The 19,024-nt window shown below is 36.1% G+C and overlaps 1 protein-coding gene and 1 pseudogene across 1 annotated transcript; one reads left to right on the forward strand and one right to left on the reverse strand.

Annotated features, from left to right (window-relative positions):
- The first annotated feature begins 1,497 nt into the window (after window positions 1–1,497).
- LOC142622077 (class V chitinase CHIT5a-like) lies at window positions 1,498–2,827 on the forward strand. Its single transcript, XM_075795510.1, has 3 exons — window positions 1,498–1,710; window positions 1,973–2,254; window positions 2,786–2,827. The coding sequence occupies exons 1-3, from the start codon at window positions 1,498–1,500 to the stop codon at window positions 2,825–2,827; spliced, it is 537 nt and encodes a 178-aa protein (XP_075651625.1).
- Window positions 2,828–4,127: 1,300 nt separating this feature from the next.
- Window positions 4,128–8,811, reverse strand: LOC142622086 (class V chitinase CHIT5a-like; annotated as a pseudogene).
- Between the last annotated feature and the right edge of the window lie 10,213 nt (window positions 8,812–19,024).

The following is a 19,024-nucleotide window of genomic DNA, read 5'->3' on the forward strand; positions in this document are numbered from 1 at the left end:
TATAGTAGTCCTTAAATTAGAAATATGACCCTTACATAGACAGAGGAAGTAATGCAAATTCAATTAATTAATACAATTTTAATATATATATATATATATATATATATATATATATATATATATATATATATATATATATTCCTAGTGGCTAATATTTTATGTTTGTGATGTTGAAGCATTCTAGCCCCCAAAAAAGCATGTATTTGATCTCTTTTCTTCTATATGTCCCACACCATATTCTATATTTCTACTATAAAAGTTGGAGAAACTACCTTCAAAACGCCAAAGCATTCCAACAATATGCAACATAGTGAACCCAACCTATAAATGCACATCCCAAAGTGAACCCAAGCCATTGAACTCTTCCTTAGCTCACAATCCCACAATGCCATTGCATAGCCTAAAAATCATGTCACTTATAGTTCTTATAATCATTTCTAGTATGAAAAATTGCATGTCAATCTCTCCTGCAATGCCTTCATCAAGAGGAATCAAAGCGACATATTGGTCATCAGATGATGAATTTCCAACATCTCTCATCAATACCTCATTCTTCACTTACATTTACTATGCCTTCTGTGGGGAGTAAAAGGACCCGAGCAGGTATTTGGGCCTTTGGGCTCTGACAAGAAGGCCAATCCATTCTTGATTAAAAGCCTGTTAGTACTGCAAATCGGCCCATACGCCTAGGGTCCGAGGATACATCCGAGGATGAATTTCTCCTCGGATAGACCCGGGAGGACTCGGAGATTTGCTAGAAAGATCAAGGCAGAGTTCCAGAAAGACTGTTGGTTAAAAGGGGGATCCCTGTACCCTCTAGATGGACCGGTGTTAGAGAAATATCTTAGAAAAATGCTGCCACCTCCACATTAAAGATCTTGCACCTACCTCCCTGGCCGCATTAATGGGGAAGTGACCCCTGAACAGTGGAACTGAACCTTCTGGCTACTATTTAGAACACTTGAAGAAGGTGGTGTCAGGGAGAGAGGAGAAGATTTGTGCAACACGTGGATAAAGCACCAAGAGAAAAAGTATTTAAGGAGGGGGGAGGCCAAAGAAAAAGGGATCAATCAGTCATCAGAAAAGGAACTAAAAATTGTAACCTTCAAGGGAGAAAGAGAAATAATACAGAAATTGTCCTCGGCTTATGTCCGAGGAGGCTCCTTTGCAATAATCATTTACTATTCGCAAGTATTTTTACACCTTAGCCTGTCTATTAAGTTTTCAGTATCCCTAACTAGATTTCAGATCCACACTCTATAAATTTCATTGTTTAAGGCTCATTGGGCCTGAGCCCATAGTTGTCTTTGGGTCCAGGTGCAATTGTGCACTTACACCTTCCTCTTACCTAAACTGAGCACATACAAGCTACACATTGCCTTTTTAGATAGAATAAAGATCAAAGAGTTCATGATTGCACCTTGTTTCAAAAACTCACACTTCCAAACTTTACTAGCCATAGGAGGAGCCAATAATGACCCAATAGTGTTCTCAAAAATGGTTAGTAACAAGAAAACATGTGCTATTTTTATAAATTTAAGCATTAAAGTAGCTCGAAAATTCAGTTTCAATGGTCTTGACCTAGATTGGGAATTCCCAACTAACAAAGTTGACATGTCAAACCTTGCCTTGCTATTCAAGGAATGGCAAAAAGCCCTAGTGAATGAAGCCAAGTTAAGTGGCAAACCACGTTTCCTACTCAGTTCTGCGGTATATTATGCATTGAAATTTACGATCTTTGGAGAGCCAAGATCATATCCACGCAATTTGTAAATTCATGGATTGGGTTAGTCCAATCTGTTTTGATTTTCATGGGTCATGGAACGATGTCACTAGATCACATTGTGCATCACATGATCCAAAAAGAAATACTAGCACTAGTTATAGAATCGGGTCATGGATCGAAGCGGGTGTCTCGCCCCAAAAGTTAGTTATGGGTCTACCCTTATATGCTCGGACATGGAAGTTCCAGGATCCGAGTATCAATGGAATTCAAGCACCTGCAGTGGGTGTTGGGCCAAGAAATGGCACTATGGCATACTTTGAAATTCTTGAATTTAACAGTAAGAATAGTGCAACTAATGTATATGACACCCAATTTGGATCCTATTATTCTTATTCGGGAGACTCTTGGATCAGGTACAATGATGTGGATTCGGTAAGTTTGAAGATCCGGTTCGCTCATTACCAAGGCTTGGGTGGATATTTTTATGGGCTTTGGGCATGGACAAGGATTGCATTATCTCACGAAAAGGTAAAACTTATAGAACTCTAATTAAGGGGAAAACAAATTTAGAACTTGGCAAAATAGTTTTTTTTTTAAATAAGAAATCCATAGTTACAACAATGAAAAAGAGGGTATTCGAATTCTAATTCTTTTAATAATAAAGAGCTGGTGAAGTTACTGAATTACAAAACTCTTGACTGCTAAATAGTTTAAGCCTATGTAAGGAAAATAGTAACAAAAAATTTTGTCTGAATTGTACATGATTTTATTGGTAAATTACCATCACAATGGAGTAGACACAATATGAGTTCAATTCTCACCGATCAGTGATAAAAGATTGGCTAAAATTTAATTAGAAATATATAAACTTAGCATATCATGTTGATTTAATAAAAGCAAACCGTACCTTTAGGTCAGAATGGCCCCAGATGAACCTATTTAATTTAATCCCCTGCATGAGCATAATACAGTACTTATTAAGTATACTACATATATTATTTGTAGAGCTCACAATGGTGTTACAAGACTAACTCGTGTTTAGTTTTTGATTGGTTACAGCTTCAAGTGCATGGGGGCGACGACAGTGATGACTCTCAATAGGTCAAGAATATACTTTTGTCCTGTGTAATTTATAATATTCTTTAATTTATTTATGTATTTATTTTGTTAACCAAAACCGACAGACAGTGCCTCTAATTAAATCTAAGGCATTAGCTTAATAATATTAATTAATCGAGTAAAACATATACGTGTATTTTGCTGTACATATATAATTAATTATTTATTTTTGTGATGATAATTGATTATTGAATGCGTACAGGCTATTACATTATTAAAACTCTTTAACTCGTGTTATATTTGATTTCCTTTCAGCTCCAAACGATAGTGATGACAAGCCTATGATTCTGTATATTTTAAAAAATATGCAGTGACGATCAAATTGATTCTTGCAATCTGGGTTGGGAAATCAAGGGGAACGATGGAAGAAGAATGAATTGAAGCAAGTTTAGAGCCGTGAAGAAGTCAATTTTTCTAAGATGGTATTTGTCCCCACTTGATTGGATTTGCTAAAAGGTTGGCAAAAATTTGCCAAACAGTACAATTCCGGAAATGGGTCCGTCAAAACACTATGATCAATGGGTCTAAGATCTACCGTCATGCTGCAAAATGTTTGTGTGTCATATCAGCTATAAATAATAGGTTTGTGTAATGTGCAATATTGGTTAGTGACATTGAATAAAGAGATTAAATGTTCAGCTAATTTTATGTTGGTAAATAAGTGGTTCCATGCCCCTCTACAATCTGTACTCATAAATTTAGGCAGTAAAAGCCATAGCTATCATCTATGGACCAGCTAGACTGGAGGCATTGGTAATTGGTGGCCTGGTTCAAAAGTGAGACCATGTCATGCTGTGGACCAAAATAACAATAGAAGCAGTAAAAATTTAAAAGTTAAAACCAACCAAACTGCGGGTTTTTAGTTGGTCCGGTATAGTAATTTCCAACCTATTCATATTGGATGACTGATGATTATGAAACTAAAAGATTGATACTAGAATGATTCAAGCTCCTAAAATTAAAAGATTGATCCCAGGACTCAAACGCAAGCTTCCAAAGCCTAAAATACACTTCCAACTACTATATCATCTTCATTTATAACAAGATTTTTATAAAATCAGTTGTTTTAGCATTAACAACACAATATCACAAATTCAGCTAACCAAACTATTGACCACAGTTGGGCCAGCGAATTAATGATACAATGTCAACGTCCAGTTCCAGTTAAATGACATGTAACAGCAATGACAAAGCCTCATATCAGACCTACATGGATTGGTATGTAAAACCACTGAACACTCAGCTCTAATTAACACCTTTATTCTGATCATGTTCATTTTTGCTATAATAAGCCATCAGCCTGATTTTGATCGTGTTCATTTTTGCATTCTTCACCAACTCCTTTGACTGCAATAATATTGCTACTCACTGCAACATTGCAACTCTCACAGGAGCAGTAATTGGCCTCTATCCCAAATCTTGACCTCAATATATGCAACTCATACACACTCATATGAGCTAATCCAATCCAAACAATCCAGGCTATTATCACACAAATAAACCTATATTAAATTAAATCGACATTCCATAGCACATGCACAACCACATTAACACAGCAATTCCATCAAGTGATTCAATTAAAAGAAAATTCAGCTACAGAATCAAGCAAATAACTACTAGACCTAAACAATGCCTAAGAAAATGTTCAACACAACAAACCAAGCACAAATTCAAAGACTGCTGAAATTATTTTCAAAAATTTGATATTTGAGACTGAGAGCAATTACCTGCTAGCTTCAGCAACATGAGTAATGCCCGAAACAAAAACACAAAAACAAATAAAAACTAAACCCAAATCAAATGAAACCCAAATCTCCAAATCACAAAACCTAAAAAGCAAATCAAAACCCATTTCACTTCAGCCAATAAATAAAGAGAAAGAAATCGCATGAGAGAGAGAGAGAGAGAGAGAGAGAGAACGAACCTGCTGGTTGAGTTGGATTCTCTCAAAATCGATTTTATTAAACTCAGATTCCCCTTTTTACCCCCCAAGATATTTTTTTTAACCTAAGCTTGAAGTCGAGTTCGCTATACTCGACTTTTAAGAGAAGTCGAGTTCAGTAAACTCGACTTCCACATGGCTTTTTTTTTTTTCACGTCAGACTTATTTATTTGCTGGAAGATGCGTTGATTTTGCCTAGAAATCGAGTTTCTTAAAATCGACTTTCAAAAAGAGTCCAACTAACTAATTAACTTTGAACGCATGCCATCTGCCTAAAATTTTTCCGAAATTGTACTATTTAGCAAATTTTGCCTAAAAGGTTACAGGCCAAACATCTCAAGTTTTGTTGTCAAGCAACTAATTAAGAATTCTGTACTTAGCAAGTTTGGAGAATTCCGTGAATTTCTCTTGAAGGTGAAAAAATTGTAAAAAACTAAATATGATTGAATATTTATAAACAATGAAAAGATACTTATGACTACTGCGCTTCTTTGGTGTGGTGGTCACTCCACAGGTATAAATGCTTGTGAGGTGTCTCTTGTGAATAGACATTACTTAGACTCCTTTATTCACATGTGTTTATTTTTGTTTGTTTAGCAAACAAAGCAAGTTCACACATAATAATGTATTTGCGAACATTCTCATAAATACAAGGTTCGATTTAAATATATATAATATCAAATGTTTATATACGCATACTTGTTTAAAATGTAGACTTGAGATTAGATGGCGTAAGTTTGCAAATAAGTTTTTATCGTATCAAATTATTATTTGTAGTTTATTGATAATATAAATAGTTCATTTGTAGTAAATATATAAGTGTTATAAATACAAGATTGGTAATTATAAATTTTATAAAATCATAAACGAGAATCATTTTGTCCAAGTAACTCAAATAATATAATTTAATTATTAACATATATAGATTTGTGAAAGAATAAAAAAATTTAGTTATAATTTTACTATATATGAAAAAAGAATGAGTTAATCACGTAGTTCATGGAAAAAAAAGAAAAAATTTATAAACATATAATATTGTTTGTTAATAAGACCAAGCTTGACTCATGTTCTAAATAAAATTAAATAAAATATTTTGAATTTTCAGTACTCAACCTGACTCGGTTTATTTACTACTCTCAGGTGAGTTTTTGAGAAAGTACTCCAAGAACATATTCATAGGAATGTTACGGTCTGTCATTGTGGAATTTCAACAAATATATTTTATGATTTCTGTGTGAAGAATTTTGATTTAAAAGTGGACAAGCTAGCTGGACGACTATATTATAAAACTAAAAGAAAATGTTAGGGCCACAATTTTTATTACAATTTTTGCTATAATTTACTCACATGGCAAGTTATAAGTGGTGAGATAAAAGTGGTGAGTCCATGTGGGTTCACAACTCCATCACTTACAACTTGCCGCGTGAGTAAGTTGTGGCAAAAGTTATCTTAGTATTACTCAAAACTAAAATGTGACAACAATTGTATTTGCTTCTTCTAGTTTCCTCCGCTAAGTTCTTGCCATCTCCGCCATGACCACAATAATTTTCTAGTAGTGTCACTTGATTTATAGGTAATTTTTACTTCTTACATCGGTGAAATGAATAATTAAAGAATTGCTTGGTTTGAAGACTTAATAGACCATTTAAACCTAAAATTTATCGAAACATCGACAAGAGATATTTAAGTAATTGATGGCGAGTTAAACCTCAATGGATAATGGGACGGAACAATGTTTCTATTCCACTATTTTCTTGTTGATGGAGAACAAATTAACTCAAGTAGTTTCCAGTATGAGAGAGTCAATTCATCCAAATAAAAAAGGTCAATAAAATGAAGTAACATAAGAAACAAACACCCCAGGCATGACCCATATTAAATGGTTCAACAATATATGCTCCTCAAATTTATGAATATATGCCTAAATTTCTGGTTAAAGTTTCTAAAAAGTGAGAATTATTATTTTTCCGAACAACATCAAGAAATTTTACTAACTGTCTTCAAAACACATTATTTTTCTCTCGAGATCGATCGATCATCAAGAAATTTTGCTGATTGACTTCAAAGCACATATTTTTCTCTTGATATCGATCAATCATCAATTCCCCCATGCACTCGAAGCTACCAAACAATTAAAGACAAACATATTAGTTTCAATAAATCAAAACTACAACAGTAACAAAGTTGTTCATAAATTACATTCTCCTGGGTGTGATGGCATTTACAAATGCTACTCAAATTTCTTAACCAATTAAATGAGTAATTTTATGGATAATACACATTCTATTACATAACTTTTACAAACTAAGAACATGTCCCTTTATGTTATTGAAATCCATTAATCATATTCATTACTAGATTTAGTATGGAATATTATGTGGTATAATTGTATCTTTAGCATTTTCTTAATTAAACTTGTGGAAATAAATGAATGAAAAAAAAATTAGTCATTTCAAAACAAGTTTACCTTGTCTTGTGATGGCCCAATCCTTATCCTTGCCAAGGGCCCAAAAGAAATATCCACCCAACTTCCAAGACCGTGCAAACCAAACCCGACATCATCAGACCCGATCCAAGAGTCTCCCACATAGGAATAATACGACATAGTTTCAGTGTCAAATATAATGGTAGATTTATTCTTATAGTTGAAATCAAGAATTTGATAATAATCCAACACACCATCAACTCCGGGCCCCACTCCTATTGCGGGTGCTCCAATACCATTAACTTTCGGGTCTTGGAGCTTCCATGTCTTCCCATACAAAGGTAGCCCCATAACAAGTTTATGAGATGGTACACCGGCTTGGATCCACGACCTGATTCCAAAATATGTACTAATATTACTCTTAGGATCGTATAGTGCTGAATGCTCCCCACTTAACTTATCCCACTTTCCATGATAATCAAAACACAATGGACTAACTCAATCTAGGTATTTACGTATAGCCTGAATTGGGTATGAATATGGTTGAGGCTCACCAAAAATAAATTTTGAAGCAAAATATACAACAGAAGTTAAAAGTAGGCGTGATTTTTCACAAATCAAAGCTTCATTGACTAGGGCTTCATGCCATTGCTTGTATAACAAGCCAAGTTTGAACATGTCTATGTCATTTACAGGGAATTCCCAATCAAGATCAACACCATCAAACCCATAATTTCTAGCTACCTTAATAGTAGATTTGATGAAACTTGTACGTGTGGCATCACTACTAACCATTTTAGAGAACACAGTTGGATCACTAGCACCTCCTCCTATGGATAATAAGGTTTTGACAAGTGGGGTTTTGGCATGGAGTGTACCAATGAACTGGGGGATCTTTATTTGGTCAAATTGGGTCACATTGAGTTTATATGTAGTTGAGTCAAGTAAGAGGAATGCATAGTAAATATGGGTGAAGTATGAGGTATCAATGGAGGATACCGGGAATGAATCAGATGATGGCCAATAGGCAGCTTTGATCCATTTAAATGGATAGGGAACTAGGCTTGGTGTTGGTGATACAAGCTTCAAAGGGCTGGATTTTGGAGCAGGTGCTTGTGGGCAGGGCATGTTTGGTGAAGAAGGAGAAGTGCGCTCTTGTTTAGGACCTAGACCAGGATGATAGGAAGGAGAAGTTGGTTCTTGTTTAGGACTTAGATGCGAATGATAGGAAGGAGAAATGAGTTCTTGTTTAGGACCTAGACCGGGATGATAGGAAGGAGAAGTGGGTACTTGTTTAGGACCTGGACCAAGATGATAGGATGGTGAAGTGGGTTCGTGTCTAGGACCTGGACTTGGATGATAGGAAGGAGAAGTGAGTTCTTGTTTAGGATCTGGACCCAGATGATAGGAAGGTGAAGTGAGTTCTTGTTTAGTACATGGACCCAGATGATAGGAATGAGAAGTGGGTTCTTGTATAGGACCTAGACCCAAATGATAGGAAGGAGAAGTGGGTTCTTGTTTAGGACCTGAACCCAAATGATAGGATGATGAAGTAGGTACTGGGGAATTATGATGAGGAGCTGGAATTTTTGGGGGCATTGCTGTTGAGTTTTACTCACAATGTTTGATGATTGTGTAAAAGATCACAAGAATTTGAAGGAATGTGAATTTTAGGCTAGCCATGGTTTGGGATTTAGAGCTAGGAAAAAAATATAGTAGCATTGAAATTTACGTTGCATAGCTGTTTTGTTTGGAGGGTTGTGTTTTGGGGTTATGTTTAAAACTTTTCTTGTTAACGTTTGAAGTTTGAACTTAATCTTGGGGACATTAGGAATGCTGGACGGGGAAAATATCAAGCACATGCGGCTAAATGTACAATCGAGAGTCTAGAAGGCCTAACTGGAATTATTTAACGTGGACACGAGAGCCTACCTAAATACTACTAATTCCAATATATGAGGTACGCATAGTAATTGTCATTGTCTGTTTTTGGGAAAGTGATATTTCAAGGGAATTGAATAGGATTTATAGACGAGTAATGTTATACACATTCCGATTTCCGACTTTTTCACACCTTATTTGTGCAATAGTGAAAAAATCACTACATGTATAGGGAAAATTTTATTACCCCCTCCTTTTGAAATTGTGTTTTAAAAATATGATTTCAATTCATGAGATAGTGTGTGCATAGTAAGGGTTCAATAATAAGTGTGTGATCATCGATACCCATCTATATAATATCTAAAACTAAATCGTAGCATTTATTATTGCTACACTGCTTTTGAGTCACATTAGTGTAGCATTTCGGTCAATTGGGTCCAGTTGTGTCCAATTTTGTTATTTTGGTCCACTTCGGTCTATTTTGTCCAATATGGTATATTCAGTCTACTTAGCTCTACTTTTGCCTATTCGGTCCACTTTAGTCTAAGCCGGTCCACCTCATTCCATTCTGTCCAATTTGGTCCATTCAGTCTACTTTGCTTTACTTCTGAACATTTAGTCCACTTTAGCCCAAATCAGTCCATTTGGTTCACTTTTGTTTATTTGGTTCATTTTGGACTAATTGGGCCTTAAATTGATTTTTTTGTAAGTTACCTTTTTATTTTTGGGCTCATAATATTTATTTATGTATTCTTAATTTTTTGTTTCAAAAGTACGAAATTTTATGCTATTTCAGCCAAACTCTTTACTTTTGGGCAAAAAAGTACAAACAAAATAAACATTAGAAATTAGAGATATGAGTCATAAAATTTATATATATATTCAAAAGATTATCTTAAAATTTAAGTTTTAGTGTGATTTGAAGATTATAGAGATGTGTAACCAAAAACAAAGCCAATAGAGGAGGCTACTAATTAAGGTAGTCTATGATACTCATCCAAGATGGTTGTTGTTGTGTGACAAGGAGGAGAGTCAAAGACTAGATGTAAAATAAAAATGTGCATGCCCATTAAATGTATTTGAAATCGCCAAGATCCTCATGTCAAAAGAGATTAGATATGAGAATGACACACACACACACACACACACACACACATATATATATATATATATATATATATATATATATATATGAAGTTGTCAAGATAATAATATCCAGGAATAGATTAAGATGACCATATAAAGTGGCAAGTAGTGATGGTGAAAAAAAGAACCTTAAATTTTTCCACAATAAAGAATAAACTAGGATGAGCCTAAAAAGCGATTGCTAGCAATGGTGAAACAAGGAATCTGAATTTAATGATGAAAGATATAAATTAATGGAAGCCACAGAAACTTAGCTCAGATACCATAATAAAAAAGATAAAACATAACTTTGATACTATGTTAAAAAATATGATATGTAGCTTTGAAATCAAGATAAGATCTTCAAGAAAGAAAATAAAGAGAAGATAGATAGAAAGAAAAAGAGAAACAATATAGGAAATCAATGATTTAATGTGGTTTGGTTTCAAAGCCTTACATCTACAATGAAAAGTATTTAATTAATGGCTGCAACTTTAGTATTAAGCTTTGTGCTTTACAACAAGCCCATTAAACAGTATTTATAGATGGAATACTAAATCTTAAATAAATATAAGGTTAAAATTTCACTACAAGTAGGATTATGATTTTTTTTGTTCGCATTTGAAATAAGGTTAGATCTAATAAATTATGGTAGAATCATATAATAGATTTTGAGCCTTGATTAAGATTGAATCTTGATTAAGGTTAGTTTCACATGTACTTTTAACTCATGCACTAGCCATAAGAGTAATGCAAATGTTTTTAAGCAAGTCAAGGAGTGGTATAGGTGTTAAAATATCTACGGTGTAAATTTTTTTTAGGAGATCCATATTATAATTAGGTTACTTGAGAAGGAAGCAGCCACATGGGCTGACTTTTGATGTAAATCATGTATGTATACTTTTAAGATAAATTATGACTTCATCCTATCGTAGCACTAACATTTTCATGAGATTCAACCTTATCTTTTGGGTTTGAAACTGCTTCATTTGGAGGTGTACACCTACCCACTTCATATCTGAATTTTCCATAAAAAAGTTCATAACTTTTACACTTTGAATATAGAAACCCAAAGCGTTGACATCAAGGGTTTTTTTTTAAATTAATTATTTATTATTATTTTTAAACATTGTGGCTTAATTAGGATTATCATTACATTTTTAGAATGTCCTCGTACCAGATTGGTGGAGACAAGTCACAGTTGTTTATTTTTATAGCAGGATTCAGTTCAGTAGGTTCAAATTGTGTCTTCTGCCATCGGTGTGTACTTCGTAACACAGTTTTATGACATCTCTCTCACAATGTGCGAATCTTCTAAAATATATATATTTTTATCACTATAATGTCTTTCTACCTACACTTTTACCCCTTTATAGAAAATACTCTAAGCTTCTTTTTTAATTGAGAAATTCTATAAAAAAAAAAAAATTGACAACAAATTTGATAGATTTAGATTATAAACAATACAAGCTTGCCACATCAATACGTGTAATAAATGTTGTTAAATTTTTTGTGTATATAACATTACTCTGTAAGATTTTGAGAAAATTTTATATGGCTCACATTTAAATGATATATGAAAACTCATATTTTAAGGATTTTATTTGTGAAAGATGTTATGGTGAATAACAATTTCTAAGTAACTCTCAATTGGAATAACCTCTTTGGTTAATAAATACCTTGAAGTTACAAGTTTTAAGCTCCTTGATGGAAGGAGGTTATGGAACAAATCTTAATTCAAAAGGGTCCCTAGTCTAGCCTAGTCTATATATATATTGCCTGTCTCCATCAAAAGGAAATATGTAAGGTAAAGGCCATAGACTATAAGACACCTTTTATAAACACTATCATTATATAGTGAGTCTTCTTTTCTCCAAACGCTTAAAAAACTATAATTGGAGGTATGTTTATGTTTGTTTTGTTTCCTCTACAGACTCCAAATTTTATCTTACATTTGGTATCAGAGCCTCCTTCATGCTATGTTGTTTAGTAATTTTTCAATCATAGGTTTTTCTATGATTTGGCTAAATTTCCGATGCACATATGGATTTAAGGATATAAAATAATTGCATTGCATATTCTTTTGTGCTGGGACCTTTTGGCTAAATTAACTATGCCATCAAAATCTGGCCTTTTAACCAATGTTAGCAAATTTAGTTTTAAGAGGCATGGAATAATGCTAAGTTTTATGCCATGTATCTCATGTATGGTTCATAACATGGCATTGGCCGAATGTTTCTATGAAGATTATGATTGGTTTTTCAAATTTAAGCTTCTCATGAAAGTGGACATCTGTCATGATAATTTCTTGCATCTCACAACTAGTTGACATGAGTAAGATCATGGTCATGTTAAAGTTAATATCATTTATCAAGTAATTTATATGTCAAGTGGGCTAAGTGGGAGAATGAAAGATTTTGAGAAAATTTTATATGGCTTACATTTAAATGATATATGAAAACTCATGTTTTAAGGATTTTATTTGTGAAAGATGTTATGGTGAATAACAATTTCTAAGTAACTCTTAATTGGAATAACCCATTTGGTTAATAAACACTTTGAAGTTACAAGTTTTAAACTCCTTGATGGAAGGAGGTTATGGAACAAATCTTAATTTAAAAGGGTCTCTAGTCTAGCCTATATATATAGCCTGTCTTCATCAAAAGGAAGTATGTAAGGTAAAGGCCATAGACTAAAAGACACCTTTTATAAACACCATCATCATATAGTGAGTTTTCTTTTCTCCAAACACTTAAACAACTATAGCTGGATGTATGTTTATGTTTGTTTTGTTTCCGCTACATGCTCTAAATTTTATCTTACATACTCTTTTTAATTTGTCAAAAGCAAGCCCCAATCATATTTGTATCATTCATTCACCATCTGGTTTGTCAGTAATTTACTTGACAAATTTCTATTTGTTGTTTTATATAGAGATTCTAATATTGTTCTTATTCATAATATCTCTGTTTGTGCTCTTCATGATTAGATTTGTTTGTGTTGTTGTTTACATAATTACAAAAATAAATTAATTTCCTGCAGTATAACCCAACACAAATGGGGTTTCTACAAGTAGTATTAAGCGTGTAATAAAGTTGGGGTTTCCTTATTAAGTATTATAATATGAGTGAAGGCCAACCATTGGCAGGATAGGCTTAGATGCCTAACATCTTCTTAAGTTTGTACCCTAACTCCGAACTCAGTCCAAGTCTGCGTAGAGAGGGAAAATTCCCGACCTATCACAAGCTGACACATCATACTACCAAGTTCACAAAATACAGCCAATTACAAGGTGCCACGTACTGCTGCTAGGTTTTGCCATCACTATTCAGAAACCAATAGAAATTTGCCAAGTGTCATTGAAATAAAGGCATGAAACTGCATCAGCAGGTGTAAGCAATGACACAAGCAGCTCCACAAGTGTAAGCAATGACACAAGCAGCTCCGCACGTGTAAGCAATGACACAAGCAGCTCCGCACGTGTAAGCAATGACACAAGCAGCTCCGCACGTGTAAGCGATGACACAAGCAATCAGCACGTGTAAGCGATGACATAAGCGGACCAATCAAGCTGTGACAAGTGTCACCAATCAGACTCCGCCACGTGTCGCTCACCTACTCCTAAACTCCTATAAATAGAAGCCTTCCTAAGACATTTAGAAGGACACAGAACAGAGAGAAGGAAGAAGATATCTTGAGTTCAGAAACCCAGAAGCTCTGCCAGGATCAAACCTCAAAGCCTCCAAGAAATTCAAGAACTTCAACCTCGAATACAAACAATATTCGAAGCAAAATCATCCAAACTACTCGTCCAGATCTCAAAGTTCACTGGAATCAAGCTCAAAAGCTTCCAGAAACCTCAACAAACCATAAATCAACGAAGCTCTACGGAATCAAGCCTCTAAAGCACCGAAGAATTTCCACCACAAACCTTCAAACACGAATAACACACGAAGAACACGAAGAACACACGAAGAACACGAAGAACACACGAAGAACAAAGAATTTCTAACAAGCTCATAGCCAGAGATTCATTGTAATTCCGTTTCAAAGATCTTCGATCCATTCCTCAGCCAAATTGAAGAATATCTTATGTTCAAATCAAAATCACATTACCACAATTCCAATCAATAAATCTTTCAAGGAGATCGAATCAGAGGATCACTCTTTTGTAATTACAGAGAATTGTACCACACATTTATCAATACAAATTCGTATTTGTAAAACTATTTTACTTGTTTGATTTATTTCGAACTAAGAAATTTAGTCGTCTACAAATTCTGGCACGCCTAGTGGGACCTCTCTGCCTCTCATCTCTTTCTCCTTCAAAAGAAAAGAAATTCGATCTGCTACTAGCTTCGATGGCTTCTAACAAGAATGCTCAAAAATTGGTGATGGATGCTTCCGTTGCGGATGATTATGTCGGCCCAATCACTCGTAGTCGATCCAAAGCTCTTGATCAACCGCAACCCCAATCAACCAAGGAAAGCAAGCTTCATAATATCATCTCTCTAGACTTTCTTGCAAAAAGGAAAGCCACCGCTAAGGATTCATCTGTCTCGAAGGATCTTGAGATCAATGATGAATCATCGTCAACAAAGACCTTTTCTATCAACTCTTCGCCTGTGATGAGAAGCCTAAGGAACAAAATGCCTTTGACTCATCCTGTCTCATCGTTTTCTCCATCATATCTAGAGGTTATGCCAGTAATGATGACCAACACCTCTACTGTGGAAGAAAAGATGGCTGAAATGGAACAAAGGGTCACCCTTCTCACAAAAGCACTTGAAGATAAGGATGTCCAAATTGCAACCCTAATGAACAAACTGGAAGTCCAAGATTCAGGTGAATCAAATCCAGACCTTGAGCATCCTCCTGGCTTTACCTTGAAGGGAGAAAACGCTAGGGGTGATAAGGGAAAGGAGGTGAAGGCACTTCTCAACAAGGACATTCCACCTCAATGGCCTCGATATCTGTCCAACAACTACAGGACATGATAACAAACACCATACGAGCACAATATGGAGGTTCTTCTACACATTCTCTCATATATTCAAAACCTTATACGAAGCGCATTGACAATATGAGAATGCCAAATGGGTATCAACCCCCCAAGTTCTTGCAATTCGATGGCAAGGGAAACCCTAAGCAACACGTTGCGCACTTTGTAGAAACCTGTGAGAACGCAGGGACTCAAGGAGGCCTCTTTGTAAAGCGGTTGTTCGTTCTCCGAAAGGGAATGCCTTTGATTGGTATACGTATTTGGAACTGAGTCAATTGATAGTTGGGATCAGTTGGAAAGGGAGTTCCTTAACCGGTTTTACAGCACGCGCCGTACGGTAAGCATGATGGAGCTTACCAATACTAAGCAGTGGAAAGACGAACCCGTTGTTGACTACATCAGTCGGTGGCGTTCTTTGAGTTTAGATTGTAAGGATAGACTGTCTGAAATATCTGCTGTAGAAATGTGCATCCAAGGCATGCATTGGGGACTTCTGTACATCCTACAAGGGGTAAAACCCCGAACATTCGAAGAATTGGCAACTCGTGCGCATGACATGGAATTGAGTATCTCTTGCCATGAAAATCTGAAACCTCCCGTACCTGAAGAAAAGAAAGAAAGGCGAGAAATAAGGAGAAATGACAGGAATACAAAAAGTAATGTCAAACACTCCATGAATGTCAAAAAATTTCAACGGGAAATGTAAAGGCTAACGAGAAGAGGCCTGAGGGAGGCCAACGACGCAAGACGCGTCGCTCATCACTCAAGGAATGGGAACAAAAGGTGTATCCTTTCCTTGATGCTGATATACCCGAAATGCTAGAACAACTGCTCAACTTGAAATTAATTGAATTGCCAGAATGCAAACGACCGGAAGAAGCAGGAAAGGTTGATGACCCGAACTATTGTAAGTATCATCGCATCATAAGTCATCCAATCCAAAAATGCTTTGTTCTTAAAGAGCTCATCATGAAGCTAGCCAAGGAAAGGAAAATCGACTTAGATGTTGGTGATGTTGCTCAGTCAAACCTTGTAACATTTGCTTGCGGGTCGCCTAGTTGCATGTCTCCAACTACTAAGCAGAGGGTAAATACCACGTTCATTGGATTTGGTTCTTTAGAACCTGTTCAAGTTCAGCTCTCACAAAAAGCATCTGATTATAACTCAAATGATGATAAAAAGTCAACAACGGATGAGGAAGAGGGTTGGACGTTGGTTACTCGTAAGAGATGGAAGAAGAGACGAGTATTCCCTCTTCATTTGATCACTCAAGAATCCAGAAGAGCACAAAACCAAATTCAGCCGCAGTCAAGAAGAAAGAATGATAAAAGGAAAGAAAGACTAACAACGGAAATGTGTGATGATTCGGCACAAACCCAAAAAATTCGAAGTCTTGTCACATTAGAAGAATTTTTCCCCATGAAATTCTTTCAAAGCAAGTCAGCGGAGGCTGTTCACACGGTCTCTCGTTGTGAAGTTGATGAAAAACAAAAAGGTGTTGACCATGGTAGTTCGAATGAGACTTTGTCGTCTTTAGAACAACTCAAATCTCAGGTTGATAAAGTGGAACCCTCGCAATCCCCCACCTCACCGAAAGAAGGGATCATCCAAGCTCTTGAAGAGCCAAAGATTTACACTCCTTGTGCCAATACACTTCAACAAACACAGGAATGTTTCACATGCTCTCCAGACGTGACTTTCACTGACGAGGATCTATTGTTAGGCCCTAAGCCTCACAATCGCCCGCTTTATGTCTCTGGTTATGCTCGTGAACAAAAGATTGATCACATTCTCATTGATGGAGGTTCAGCTATTAATATACTACCGAAAATGACAATGAGACGACTTGGTCTTGCTATGGAGGAATTATCACATAGTCGCTTGGTCATACAAGGTTTTAACCAAGGAGGACAACGCGCCATCGGCATGATACACTTGGAGTTAATTATTGGAGAATTGACAAGCAATGTTTTATTCCATGTCATTGATGCCAAGACAACCTACAACATGTTGTTAGGACGTCCATGGATCCATGGGAATGGAATAGTGCCGTCAACTTTGCACCAATGTTTCAAGTATCTTCAAGGTGGAATAAAGAAAGTAGATGCCGACTTGAAGCCTTTTTCTGAAACTGAAGCTCACTTTGCTGACGCGAAGTTTTATGTAGAAGATGATATCCCTAATGAAGTTCTCCCAGTTGAAGTCCCGTCCATGAAAAGCAAGCAGGGTGAAAAGAAGCATGTTAAATTCATCACTAAAAAGGATGTTTCTTCCTCAAAGGAAGATCCACGATATGGGAATAACCAGTCTAGTGAGTCTACGAGCAATTCAGAGAAAGCAGATGAAAGCTCTACGCCTTCCAATAACCCTCCATTTCTCCGTTATGTACCATTGTCACGCCGCAAAAACGGACAATCACCATTCACGGAATGCCTTCAATCTACAATGGATATGCGAAGACCTCCTACAAAGCTCACGATGAAGGATGTAGCCATGTTGAAAGAAAATCATGTAATGCCTTTAACTTCATCCACAAATCCTTTGCCCTCAAAGCCACTAAATGGATTCGTGAAGTCTTCATAAAGTCTGACAGAACATGGTGTTCTACCAAGTAAACGGACGAAAGAATGGTTTGACCCAAAGGCATATAGGCTATTAGCCAAAGCAGGCTATGATTTCTCAAAACAAAGCGGCCTAGGGAAACTAATTCCAGAAGCTACCGGAGAAAAGATGCACGGTCTTAGTAAAATGCAAGGGAAAATGCGACTTGAAGGGCATGAAATTCCTATCCCAAAGACCGGAATAGGTTATACTCCAGAACCACTGGCTCAAATATGGATCAATAAAAGAAGCAATGCTTCAAGTTCTCAATACATAACAGCAGAGGTTGATGAAAGTCCGAATCAAAGAAAAAATCACTCTTCATCACGCATCTCAGTATTCGATCGCATTAAGGCTTCATCGTCACGAATTACAGTGTTCGACAGGTTGAATACGGCTTGTTTAATGCAAAGTCAGGACACTTTTGCGTGTGGATTAGTCTTTAATCGATTGGGGGCAACAAAAAGGCCCATTGATACTTGCTCTGAAAGTTTAATAAACTCTGAGGACCAAAAGGAGGAGAAAGCTAATGATGAGATACGTAGTAGTATTCCTTCACGCATGAAGCGTAACTTTATCTTGGATATCAGCACTGAAGGAGCTCTCAAAGTCAAAAGACGAACGATTGTACACACAAGTCAATCACTCGTCCACAATGAGCAAAATGAAGAAGTATCATCCTCGTTTCACATTACAGTAGAAGAAGATACACTGTCAGATGATGAAGCCGCAAAGAATGAGGTCGATGAAGCTCCCCTAGCCTTGGAAGATGGGGTACAGGCTACAGTTGATGAACTTAAAGAGATCAATTTAGGAACTACTGAAGAACCTCGACCAACTTTCATCAGTGCCCTTCTCACCCCTGCAGAAGAAGAAGGATACATCCAGCTCCTGGTAGAATATAAAGATGTGTTTGCTTGGACTTACAAAGAAATGCCTGGGCTCAATCCAAGTATTGCTTTACACCATTTGGCAGTAAAGAAGGGCTGCACCCAGTAAAACAAGCTCAAAGACGCTTTCGGCCGGAGCTTATCCCTCAAATAGAAACTGAGGTCAATAAGCTAATTGAGGCAGGCTTCATCCGTGAAGTACAATATCCGGAGTGGATCGCTAATATCGTCCCTGTCAAAAAGAAGAATGGACAAATCCGGGTGTGCGTTGACTTCCGTGATCTGAACAATGCATGTCCCAAGGATGATTTTC

Source organism: Castanea sativa, chromosome 1, assembly GCF_040712315.1.
Source record: "Castanea sativa cultivar Marrone di Chiusa Pesio chromosome 1, ASM4071231v1".
Classification (NCBI taxonomy): domain Eukaryota; kingdom Viridiplantae; phylum Streptophyta; class Magnoliopsida; order Fagales; family Fagaceae; genus Castanea; species Castanea sativa.